This window comes from Stegostoma tigrinum, chromosome 24, assembly GCF_030684315.1.
Source record: "Stegostoma tigrinum isolate sSteTig4 chromosome 24, sSteTig4.hap1, whole genome shotgun sequence".
Classification (NCBI taxonomy): Eukaryota; Metazoa; Chordata; class Chondrichthyes; order Orectolobiformes; family Stegostomatidae; genus Stegostoma; species Stegostoma tigrinum.
The window spans coordinates 3,650,831-3,664,141 of record NC_081377.1 but is presented as its reverse complement, the minus strand read 5'-3'; the positions used below and the strand labels follow the sequence as shown (position 1 = coordinate 3,664,141).

Genomic DNA, 13,311 nt, shown 5'->3' with positions numbered 1-13,311 from the left:
TAAGAACAAACTGGAAATAAATAACAAAATTAAAAGCTAAACATTACATTAGTTCTTAGCGTTATGTAGAAAAATAAAGAAACAAAGCTGAAAATCAAACATTACGGTCTTTCTAAATGCTTAGCCATGCTGGGGACACACTTACTACAGGTGCTCGATCTCCTCCTCTTTGGGATGCTTCTTCTGCACAGTCCATTCTAGGAATCCCCCACACTGGGCCTACCATACCATTGTTGAAGCAACCACTACTCCAGTTGATCCACCCAGAGTATCAATTTGGGCCTACCACATTACTGAAGTTGACTGATGCCAATCACAAATGCCATCTTCTCCATCAACTGCACAGGCCACCCTGCCGTTGAAAGCTAATACAGCCATCACTGCCTCGAGCCCTGTGTTTTGCCCACCAACTTCGAAGATGCCCTGTACTGGTGCCATCACTCACCACTGGACCCACAATTGCTGCTGTCGCAAGCTCCCTAAAGGCTTACTTCCTTCATGCTTGGCTCGGTCTCCCCAAGGAGCTGACTCCTACCTCATTTGGGTGCCTGAGCCTGCTCTCACCCTGCTGAAGACGTGTCTTCCGCCGCCACTGAAGCAGCCATGAGGAACTGCCGGATCCATTCCATTGCTCGGAAACTGATAAAGAATATAAAAGCCTTTGGGATCCAAGGAACTTGGCAACTGGATACAAAATTTGTTCAGTGACAGGAACTGGAAGGTGGTGATAGAAGGCTGTTTGTGTGTCTGGATTGATCGGATGGGCAAATCAGTGGCAGACGGAATTTAACTCTAATAAATGTGAGATAATGCACTTTGGAAGGAGGAACTAGATAAGGGAGTACTCAATGAATGATAAGACACTGGACGATCAGAGAAACAGAGGGATTTTGGGATATTTGTCCATAGATCTGCAGGGCAGATTAATAGGATAGTCAAATAGCTGTACAGGATGCTTGCCTTTATCAGTCATGCCTCAATTATAAAAGCAGGGAGGTCATGTTGGAGCTGTACAGAAATTTGCTTAGACCACAATTGGACTACTGTGTGCAGTTCTGGTTAACACATTTAGGGGAAAAATGTGTTTGCATTAGAGGGGTGCAAAGGAGATCCACTAGGATGTTGACTGAGATAGGGCATTTCAGCTATGAAGAAAGACTGGGTAAGCTCAGTTTGTATTCTTTGGAGCAGAGAAGTTAGGGAGTGAACCTGATAGAGGTGTATAAGATTATGAGAGGCATTTATCTGGATAAAGAGAAAGCAGCTGTTCCCCTTAGTTGAGGAATCAATAAGAGGGCATGATTTTAAAGTGGAAGGCAGGAGGTTTAAAGGGGATTTGAGAAAGGCCTTTCCACCCAAAGTGTGATGATGGTCTGGAATGCACTGCCTGTGAGTGTAGTTGAGGAGGGAAGTATCACAACCTTTTAAAAAGTACTTGGATAAACATTTTGAAGTGTGGTAATATTCAAGTCTGTGTGTTTAGTGCGGTAAAGTGTGGGTAGTCGTATACTTTTGGGCAAAGATGGGCCAGACTTGATGGGCCAAAGGGCTGCTTGTACATGATTCTTATGTGGAACCTTATAAAGAGCCTCCTTAAAATCCAAAGCACTACATCCACTGGTTCTTGCTTATATATTCTACTAATTACATCCTCAAAATCTGGGGGAGATTACTTAAGTATGATTTCCCTTCCATAAACCCTAGCTGACTTTGTCTAATACAGTTAATGCTTTCTGTTCTGTTATCCAGTCTTTTACGTTTGAATCTAGAATTTTTCCCACTACTGATTTTAGTCTAACTGGTCTGTAATTCTCTTTTTCTTTCTTTCTTTCTATTTTTTTTTAAATAGAGGTGTGACATTTACACCCTCCAAACCATAGAAACTGCTCTAGAGTCTATAGGATATTGAAGGATGTCCTCCCATGCATCCACTATTTCCAGGGCCACATCCTTTAGTACTCCGAAATGTAGCCAAAATTTTTGTAACTGATTAAATTCTGCCTTTTTCAATGACAATGCTTTGCATAGTTAAGTATTTGCTGTCACTGATGAGCCAGACTTGCAAAGCCCACGTGGATGGAAGCTGCTCCTGCTCGTAAAGCTGTCCTGAAGGTCACAAAATGATTGAAGTACAGTGACTACGGGAAGAATTTACAGTCATCAGCTGTGTAAAAGTACTAAAAAAAACTTTCTGCCCACAACAAAGTATGAAGTGTAAAGAAATTGTCAATCATAATAAATAAAGCTTGTATACTAAGAAAACTTTTCACTTGATATTTTACCTTTGTTCCAGATGACTAGGGAACAAGTATCAAGGCTAACTCACGAACATTAATGTTGTTTGATCAAATTCAGTAAATCACAAGCTCTATAAAGGAAAAGAAACTTGTTGATCATGAAATTTTGTGGGAGCTATGTCGGTCAACCACCCTACGTCTAATGGGAGATTGTCTGAAAAACAATCATATGTGATCTCTGCACCAGGATTCTGTACACAGAAATGCAGTTAGTCATCAAATTACCACACTTAATACATTTTACTACCTGGAGAAGAAAGTGATCAAGCCCAGGTAGTTAGATTAAAGAATGGGACCATTAAGTTGACCGATACACTCCCCGTTAGTTTCCTTCATAAGGTATGTGGAAATTATTGCCATGTAGAGGTATTACAGTCAAAACTACGTGAGACTCATGGCACAATTAATTAGTACAATGGTCATTCATATTTGGGAGGTGATTTCAAATACATCCTAGGCTAATAATTTTTTTTTAAAAAACCTCCTTCTGCTTACAGGAAAGCACAGTGTGTAAAGAAATTGTCAACCATAATAAATAAAGCCTCTATACTAAGAAAACCACTTTCACTTGATATATCTTTGTTCCAGATGCAGTTTAATACATGCTGTAGGGCAAGTAATGTAGACTGACAGCCAATACTATAGTGCGGTACTATACTATAGTACTCTCTTCTGCATGAGGAGATAGTAAACTAATGTTCTTTCAGTATTCCACCTTATTTGGGGATCACTTGGAGCTTGATATATTACTGGAAGTTGTAATGTATTAGCTTAATGCTGGCCCAGACATTGCCATTAATGTACAATAGCCATCTGCAATAAACATTTGTTAGATTTTGTTTGAAAAGATATCCATGCCTACTTTATTATGTCACAAGAAATAACATAAAAAATTGCTACATCAAGCGAAATACCCTTTTGGAATCAAAACCCACATCAAATGATTTCTAACTGACATTTATTCCTCATCCAGTATGCTAATCATTCATTTCAAGACTTCTTGCATGGGCATTTATTTGTGAAAGTTGGTGGCCGTGTTTACCGACATTACTTTCATGACTGTACAGTCAATTATATGCCATTGTTGCAAATTGCTTTGGTTCTGCCTGCAATTGTGAAACTAGCTGTGCTAGCTGTTTCTTTGCTATTGGAGTTTTTTTTAGATGAGTGTAGAGAGAGCTTGACTGCAGCTAAGCTATACCTGCTGTTGTGGTGCTCAGTACCATCTTTGGATCATAAAGGTCAAAAACTACTTATAATAGTTGAATCTTGAATCAGCCCAAATTTCACAAAGCCATTTTAAATATTTCATGGGATTTAGAGTAAGATAGTGCATGTATTTTGAACTTCCAGCACATTGCACTTAGTATTTTGGGCTTTTCTGAACATGTTTATCCTCCGAAAGCAAGTTTGTGCAAGTTTACAAAGATTGAAAATCTCAAACTTCCTCCCTGAACAAACTGCTCAAGAATGTTTCAGTCTCAAAATACATATCTTATGGATGAAATCCCCATAGTTTCATTACATTTAAATATTTAATTCTATATCTTAATTGCCTCTTTGAATGATGATAACGACACTTTTGTTTTACAGTATTTTGATAGGTGTAGATGATCCTTTTCAAAGTGTGTGATTCTACGTTATTCCTTTGTTTTGATTTTGATATATAAGTGACGGTTTTAACATCCTAAACCTATTGTGAGCAGTACCTGCCTCACAATATTGTTTTTCCATGCATTTCAGAAACAGATGACTCAACCTATTATGTGATTGGAGCTGTGCTGTATCGGACGCTGGGTCTCATCTTACCTGTTACAAAGTAAGTCAGTGCTGTCTGCATTCCGTGAACCGTTGAATAGTGCTAGCTAAGAGTGCTTCAGATGAACATCATTAGTTACTTGCATAATGGTTCACTTGCCTGGCAGATTATCGGGGATAGTCAGAATGCATCATGTGATTATACTTTGCAATTCTTAAACAAATATGCATTATATAAGACAGAAACGTGCTGCAAATTCTTAGACCACTTGATGATGTGATAGTATGTATGAGAGTGGGAAAACTATTAATGATTTATCTGCTTTAGGAATAAATGATTGTGCGTTCTTCTAAATGTATTTATATTTTCAGTGATAACATAAGTAAACGACTACTAACAGAGAGATTGGAGATGATAAGAGTAATAACAGTTTACAAAGGATCAGGTATTACAAAGCAGCAAAGAAGAAACAGGACAAGATTTTAGGTGTAATGAGGTAATCTGCAGGATATAGAAATAGATCAAGAAGTGAATTTGAGATGGGGGGAACAAAACTAGACAATGACAGAAAAAGAGAGTGAAGGTAGCATGATAAACCACTAGATACTGAGAAACTTAAAGAGCAGAGGTAGAAAGAGCAACGTAGCATCCTTTCATCTTGGTACCCATTCTCATTACTCCCTACCCATCTGCTTAAGGTGATACGCCTGCTTAGGAATTAAGCACAAAATTATATCCCCAAGCTCAAAAATCTATGACCAGTTTAGATTTGTGACAGTGCAAAGATAACTTTGTTTCAAAATGGTGCAGATGCAATGTCATTAGACTAATATTCCAGAATCCTAGCTAATTTTTATTGGAACATAGGTTTGAATCCTACAATGACAGATAGTGAAATTTGAATTCAATAAAAATCTGTAATAAAATGCTAACTTAGTGATCATGTAAACACTGCCAGTTGTTGTCCAGAAAATGTCTGGATCAGCAATGCCCTTTGGGGAGGGAAATCTGCCATCCTTACATGGTCTGAGTCTACAGGTGATTCCAGACACACAGCAATGTGTGATGTGTGGAGTGCAGGTTCATAGTTCTTGGAAAGAACTAAAGTCACAGGCAGATAAGATAGTGAAGAAGGCATTTGGTATGCTTGACTTTATTGGCCAGTGCTATGAGTACAGGAATTGAGAGGTCATGATGCGGTTGTGCATTGGTTGGGGCACTTTTGGAGTACTGCATTCAATTCTGGTCTCCCTGCTATAAGAGGGATGTTGTGAAAATTGAAAGGGTTCAGAAAAAGTTTACAAGGATGTTACCAGGGTTGTAGGATTTGGCCAGAGGAAATGGTGAAGGCTGGTAAAATTACAAAATTTAAATGGCATCTGATGAGTTTGTGAATAGAAAGCGTTAATAGATATATGGGCCATGTGCTGGCAAATGGAACTAGATTTATTTATGATATCCGTTCAGCATGGACGAATTGGACTGAAGGGTCTGTCTCTGTGCTGAACATCTCTATGACTCTATGTGTTTAACTGAGATTAGGGAGAGGCAATAAATATCGCTTGCAGCCAATGAATTAAAACAAGTATTCCAACATAAGAGGACATTATTTGACTTCATTATTGTTGTTGGCAGTACAGAGAGTCATCCAACTTCATTTAATCATGGTCAGCAGGATGTGAGATTTTGTTGTTAATTTAGTTTTCAACAATAATCTATGTTAATATGATGTCTTAACTAATTGTAACGCCCTAAGTTGCTTCTCAGGAACCTTGCAAAGCAAAATTAGATGTTGTGCCGCCAAAAGCAAAATTATTCAGATAGTCAAATGTATGGCTAAAGAGATAGGTTTTTTAAAAAAAAGTCTTAAAGAAAGGAAGCAAGATAGAAAAGTGGTGAATTATAGGAAGAGAATTCCAGATCTTAGTACAGTGACAGCTACCAATGGTGCAGCAATTTAGTTGAGAAATAATGGGCAAGCGGCCAGAATAAGAGGAGCACAGAGGATTGGAGGACTGGAAGAGAATCCGAGATTGGGACAGGTGATGCTGTGGAGACATTTGGGGACAGTCAAGGAGCAATGCTTATGCAATGTAATATGCAGACAACAAAAGGGATTAAGAAAAGTACCATTCATGTTTAGAAATTTTCAATACAGGTGTAGAAAGAACCATTATTGAAATATGTCAAAGCATTTCACCCAGTGAATCATATAAGGTAGGGAAAAAATTGTAAAGAAAATAGTTCATGCATTAGTATGATTAAATCAGACCTAAAACAGGTTTAACTCATGCAACATGCTAATCTTATCAAAAGTTCTGTGACAACATGCCTTCAAAATTCTGAGAGGAATAAAATCAGTTTGTACTATAGCCCAATTTTGTTCCCAGTCAACCTTTGAAATTGCCCACCCCCACTTAACATTTTGCTCCAGGAGGTTGGTTGGATTGAGAGTTGTGCCAAGCAGCATAGGAGAGAATAAGAGGCTGCCTGTTTCCTAACGTTGGCCTGCTTGGGCACTCCAGCTCCGTATTCAGAGTTTAAAAACAAAGATTATAACAGAAAATACCTCTCCTATTCTTATCCTTCACTCCCCTCATAACTTATTGCCACCCTATGCCCATCTCCCAAGGACTTCGTACCCTATGTGCCCATAATAAACCCCATGGCTGTATATAGTTCCTATGTCAACTCAGTGCTGTGTCACTTATTTTCAGAAATGGATATTAATCAGGAGGCAGAAATAAATCTACCAGTATATTGGTTGTGGGGAGGCAATGACCTGTGTTGTTATCATTAAATTATTAATCCAGAAACACCAGTAAATGTTCTGGGGATCTGGGTTCAAATTCCACCATTGCAGGTGGTGGAATTTGAATTCAGTAAATATCTGGATTAAAAAGTTGAATTATGACTATGAAACTCTTTTGGTTTGTCAGAAAAACCAATCTGTTTGCCAATGTCCTCTAGGGAAGGGAACTGCCATCATTACCTGGTTTAGCCTACATGTGACTCCAGACCCACAACAATTTTGTTGACTCTTAATGCCCTCTGAGCAACTGGGGACAGGCAATGACAGCAATGCCCACAACCCTGTGAATAAATATAACAACAAAAGTCAGTAGTGAGTAAAAATATGCAAGATGATTAATACAGTAGAATTGCGCCAACAAATCCCTTATGAAAACAGATATTTCACTGAAGTAATACGATATATCAGCAGCTTATTCAAATGTATAAAACCTTGTGTGAACAGTATGACAGACCTTGGAGATCAGCCATGCAATACCGTGATGGTACTTTGAAATAACTACCACTGCTTTTTTACTATAACTTCACATTTTTTCTGGAAAGTTTCTTGATAACCTTGCAAATCCCAGTGATTTATATGAACATATCAAATATAAACGTAAGAAGGCCATGTGGCCTGTTGAGCCTGATCTGCCGCTCAATAAGATTGAGACTGATCTGTTTGCATTTAGAATTCCTATTCCTATATTCCATTCATGACTGCCTACCACCTAGGGTGGAGTTGACTATTAAGAGGGGGCATAGTTTTAAAGTGAGTGGAGGTAGATATAAGGGAGATGTCAGAGGTAGGCTCTTTACTCAGAGAGTGGTAGAGTCGTGGAATGCATTGCTGGAGCGGGTGGTGGAGTCGGCCTCATTAGAGTCATTTAATTGGCTATTAGATAGGCATATGGATAATAGTATTAGGTAGGGGTGGAGGTTAGATAGACCTTAGGATTAGGATAAAAGTTTGGTGCAACATCGTGGGCCGAAGGGCCTGTACTATGCTGTACTGTTCTATGTTCTATGTTCTATTTATACCTTCTTAACCGAAATAATTCCACAAATGCCAGTATCTCATCAACAAGTCACCCTTTATTGTAACGTGGAGAATCCTTGGTACTGATCCAGCTCTCTCAGAGTGAGCAGAACCTCTCACATTCCTGTTTATATCTGTGAACTAGGGCTCCCTGATTGGACCAGATTAACAACCCCAATCAGGTAACTCACGCTCTATGAAGTCCACCTGGCTGACTTTGTTACAATCAGTACATCTCTTCCTCCTCTAAGTCTGAGGAAAAAGACTGATTGTTATTTTTTTGTGGTTCCTCCTGGGGCATTTCAGCACCAGGTCACATTCTCCAACTCTGTCTCTGATACAGGTGGCACAAAACGCACAGTAGATCGCCTCTTGCACCTAGGGTGTCTGCAGGCAGCAAAGGCGTTGAGGTGGCAATATCTCAGATTTCCAAGGTTTATCTGCAACACTTGATGGAAAGGGAGAATCCAAGGCTTCTGGAACAGTCAGAAAGGTAGTTGAGGAACTCGGCATGCTTTGCTCCCACACTGTTTCTGAGTTTACAGGTTTCATGTGGCCCACATGCTAATCAGGACCATTACATCTACCTAAACTTTATATATTTGCTGGACCTGACCTCATGTCAACTATGCCTGTTACCCATGCAGGGCCATTGCTGTGGTTTGTACACCAGACTTCGTCTCTTGAAGTAAACTGTCTCTCTTGCTTGCATCTGGCATTGGCATTCCCGGTGCTGTTTCACCCTCCCCCTCCCAGGTCTGGGAAAATCAGATTTAACCTGGTGCAGAGCCTTCCCCTCAATTGCAACTCTGCTGGAGCTATCCTTGCACTTGCATGAGGACTGATCCTATAATCAAATCAGAACAGGGACTTTTGGGACCTAGGGTAAAGCTGTAGGCTGTTTCTTTCAGCCTTCTTTCAAGGATTGGACTGCTGTTCCTGCCATATCATTGGATGATGGATGGTACGGAGCTGTACATATATAACAAATACCATTTGACTTTAGAGAATACTCAAATTTCCTGGTGGTAAACCATGGCCTGTATCTGTGACCGACACTTCTGGGAGTCCATGTATTGCAAAAGATGTGCATAAAGCTTTTGAGAAGATTTGTAGCTTGGGTTGTGGATGAGGTTGTCGACTTGCTCACTGAGCTGGTGTGTTTAATTGCAGACACTTCATCACCCTGCTAGGTAACATCATCAGTGCACCTCCAGTGAAGTGTTGGTGTTTTGTCCCGGTTGTTATTTATATGCCTCGGTTTGATGGAGTGGTTGGTATTACTTCCGGCTCTACCTTTCAGCAGTTTGTATATCGGATCCAGTTCAATGTGTTTGTTGATGGAGTTGGGTTGGCATGCCAGGTCTCCAAGAATTCCCTGGCATATCTCTGATTGTCTTGTGTTATTATGGATGCGTTGTCCCAGTCAAATTTGTGCCCTTCTCTGTTTGTGTGTATTGAGACTGGTGAGAATTGGTCGTGTCTACATACACTCAGTCTAGTCACCTGTCTTCTAAATCTATTAATATTCATGCATATAGCTCTCATACAGCGCCACTGAAACAGGTTATCTAATCATTATCATGCTATTTGCAAGAACTGGCTCGGTAAAATTAGCTGCAGCATTTCATTATCTTCATGTGCTTTGCAGCTGTGCAGAGAAACACCAACACTTTGAAATCACTCCTTTAGATTATTTGTTCCTATCTAAACTCTTAACCTTTTTGTACCTTAAATATTATTGATTCAATCTTATCTAAACCTATTCATATACCTGAAAGGTCAAAAAATTATATTTTAAATCATTATGGTGGATGGAAGTCAAGTTTGTGGATTCAATTTCATTTATGGTTACAAATTGAACTGCTTATTTAGCATAATTAAAACTGAAAGAACTGCAAATACAGTGAATCAGGAACATAAACAAAGTTGCTGGGAAAGCTCAGCAGGTCTGGCAGCATCTATGAAGGGAAAAAAACAGAGTTAATGTTTCGGGCCCTCGGTTCTAAGGAAGGGTCACTGGACCCGAGATGTTAACTCTGTTTTTTTCCCTTCATAGATGCTGCCAGACCTGCTGAGCTTTTCCAGCAAACTTTGTCCTAATTTAGCATGTACGATATGAGAAACAAATAAGATTGATGAAGGCAGAATAGTGGACATTGTCTATATGACCTTCAGCAAGACATTCAACAAGGTTCTAATTGGTTAGTTCACATGGAATCCAAGGAGAGCTAGCCATTTGGGTGCAAAATTGGCTTGAAGGTAGGAGACAGAGGGTGGTGGTAGATGGTTGTTTTCACACCGCAGGCCTCTGAGCAGCAGTGTCCCGCAAGGATCAGTGCTGAGTTCACTGCTTTTTGTCATTTATATAAATTATTTGAAAGTGAATAAAGGAAAAATAGTTAATAAGTTTGCAGATGACACCCAAAGTTGGTGGTGTAGTGGCTAGTGAATAACATTATCACAGAGTCCAACAGGGCCTTGATCAGGGTGACATGTGGCTCAGTGGTTAGCACTGCTGCCACACAGTGCCAGGGAGCTAGACTTGGGACACTGCCTGTGTGGAGTCTGTACATTCTCCCTGTGTCTGCATGGGCTTTTCCAGATGCTCTGGCTTTCTCTCACAGTCCGAAGACACACAGGCAAGGCAGATTGGCCATCCTAAATTGCTCATAGCATTCAGGTTAGGGGGATTGGCCATGGGATATGAGGGTTTTGGGGATAGGGTGGGAGGGTGTATCTGGCTGGGATGCAATCCAGAGAGTTGGTGTGGACTTGTTGGGCCAAATGGCCTGTTTCCACACTGTACGGATTTGATGGATATGGTCCAACAGGCTGAGGACTCAAGATGGTGTTTAATTAAAGTAGATGTGTGGTGTTACATTTTGGTAAGGAAAATCAGGGCAGGAGTTAAACACTTAATAGTAGGGTCCTGCAGGGTATTGACAAACAAAGAGACCTTGGGGTGCAGGCCCATATTTCCTTGAAAATGGAATCACAGGTAGGCATGGTAGTGAAGGAGGTGTTTGGTACACTTGCCTTTATTGGTCAGTGCATTGAGTCTACGAGTTGGGATGTCATGTTACAGCTGTAAAGAACATTGATTGGGCTGCTTTTGGAATACTGCGTTCAATTCTGGGATCCCTGCTATAGAAAAGGTGTTTTTAAACTTGTGTTCACAAAAGATTTACAAAGGTGTTGCCAGGGTTGGAGGGTTTGAGCTATATGGAGAGGCTGAATATGTTGGAGCTGTTTTTCCTGGAATGTCAGAGGCTGAGATGTGACCTTATAGAGCTTTATAAAATCATGAGAGGCGTTGATAGCAAAGGTCTTTTTCCAAGGGTAGGGGGGTCCAAAGCTAGAGGGCAATAGGTTTAAGGTGAGAGAGGAAAAGATTTAAATGGGACCTAAGTCCAACATTTTCAAACAGAGGGTGATGCATGTATGGAATGAGCTGCCGGGGAAGTGGTGGAAGTGACTATAATTCCAACATTTGAAAGGCATCTGGTTGGGTGCATGAATAGGAACGGTTCAGAGGGATATAGGTTAAATAATGGCAAATGTAATCAGATTAATTTCGGATAGCTGGTCAGCATGGACAATTTGGATCAAAGGGTCTGTTTCATGCTGTATGACAGTACGCATATTTCAAGTGCTGAACAAAATGCAGTGACAATTCAAGATGTTCAGAGATAGTAGGAACTGCCGATGCTGGAGAATCTGAGATAACAAGGTGTAAAGCTAGATGAGCTCAGCAGGCCAAGCTGCATCAGAGGAGCAGGAAAGCTGACGTTTCGGGTCTAGACCCTTCCTCAGAAATGGGGGAGGGGAAGGGGATTCTGAAATAAATAGGGAGAAAGGGGAAGGCAGATAGAAGATAGATAAAGGAGAAGATAGGTGGAGAGGAGACAGACAGGTCAAGGAGGCAAGTTTGGAGCCAGTAAAGGTGAATTAGGGAGGGTAACTATTCTAGTATAGCTGACATCGTGAGATAGGACAAGTACACATCTACACCTATTGTTATGCACATTCAATCAAATGTTAATAATATCAAAAAAGCCTTTACATTGCCAAAACATTCAAAAATCAAGCAAGGTTTCCAATTCAGTTAATCAAGATAGTGAATGTTGAGTAGTGCCAGGTTTGATCAGCAAGCCGTGCTCCGTCAGACTAACATGGTAGTGCAGATATTACAATTACCTCAGTGAGAGAAATTTAGCGGAGTTCAAGCTCAATCTCAGTAATATATGCCATGTTCAAAATGTGTATGTGGTTGTTGAATGGAGAAGGGATCAAGCTTAATTATTTTCTTGTTTGAGCAACTAGTTGAGCGATTAGACTAGGTAAATTCTCTATGCCTGCATCTAGGTCTTTTAGTGTATCAAAACTTAAAGGAAGAGAGGAAAGCAGAAAATTTATGCAAAGGGGAAGATTAGAAAAGTAATCATTTGGAAAGGACAATGATCAGGTGGAAATTTAAAAAAAAATGTAATTTGGACAGTGAAAGTATCATGAAGATACAAGAACACCCATCAGAATGAATTTTAGTTAATAAGCATCATATTAATCATTCAATTATTCTCAATCATTAATTATTTATTTACTTTTGTAATTACATTAATTAATAAGGTTACATGGCAGATGCATTGTTCAAGACACTATAATTTTACCTTTTGCTCATCAAAGTCTGAGAAAATAGAATCTTCAGTGTTTCTGAAATAAAAATTGGTTTTAAGCAGGCTAAATACAGCTTTTATAATAAAATGTGAGGCTGGATGAACACAGCAGGCCCAGCAGCATCTCAGGAGCACAAAAGCTGACGTTTCGGGCCTAGACCCTTCATCAGAGAGGGGGATGGGGTGAGGGTTCTGGAATAAATAGGGAGAGAGGGGGAGGTGGACTGAAGATGGAGAGAAAAGAAGATAGGTGGAGAGGAGAGTATAGGTGGGGAGGTAGGGACGGGATAGGTCAGTCCAGGGAAGACGGACAGGTCAAGGAGGTGGGGTGAGGTTAGTAGGTAGGAGATGGAAGTGCGGCTTGGGGTGGGAGGAAGGGATGGGTGAGAGGAAGAACAGGTTAGGGAGGCAGAGACAGGTTGGACTGGTTTTGGGATGCAGTGGGGGGAGGGGAAGAGCTGGGCTGGTTGTGTGGTGCAGTGGGGGGAGGGGACGAACTGGGCTGGTTTTGGGATGCGGTGGGGGAAAGGGAGATTTTGAAGCTGGTGAAGTCCACATTGATACCATTGGGCTGCAGGGTTCCCAAGCGGAATATGAGTTGCTGTTTCTGCAACCTTCGGGTGGCATCATTGTGGCACTGCAGGAGGCCCATGATGGACATGTCGTCTGAGGAACGGGAGGGGGAGTGGAAATGGTTTGCGACTGGGAGGTGCAGTTGTTTATTGCGAACCAAGCGGAGGTGTTCGGCAA

The 13,311-nt window shown here is 40.6% G+C and overlaps 1 protein-coding gene across 13 annotated transcripts in view; it reads left to right on the top strand.

Annotated features, from left to right (window-relative positions):
• The window catches only part of LOC125465044 (adhesion G protein-coupled receptor B2), a 687,705-nt gene that overhangs the window by 431,963 nt on the left and 242,431 nt on the right, over positions 1-13,311 (top strand). For all 13 annotated transcript variants that reach the window (XR_007250162.2, XM_059654252.1, XM_048558109.2 and 10 more), the window contains one exon: positions 4,041-4,116. Coding sequence is in view for 12 of the 13 variants with exons in the window: in XM_059654252.1 (XP_059510235.1) it covers positions 4,041-4,116 (76 nt within the window). In the remaining variant the exon portion in view is untranslated. The remainder of the gene's footprint in view (positions 1-4,040; positions 4,117-13,311) is intronic.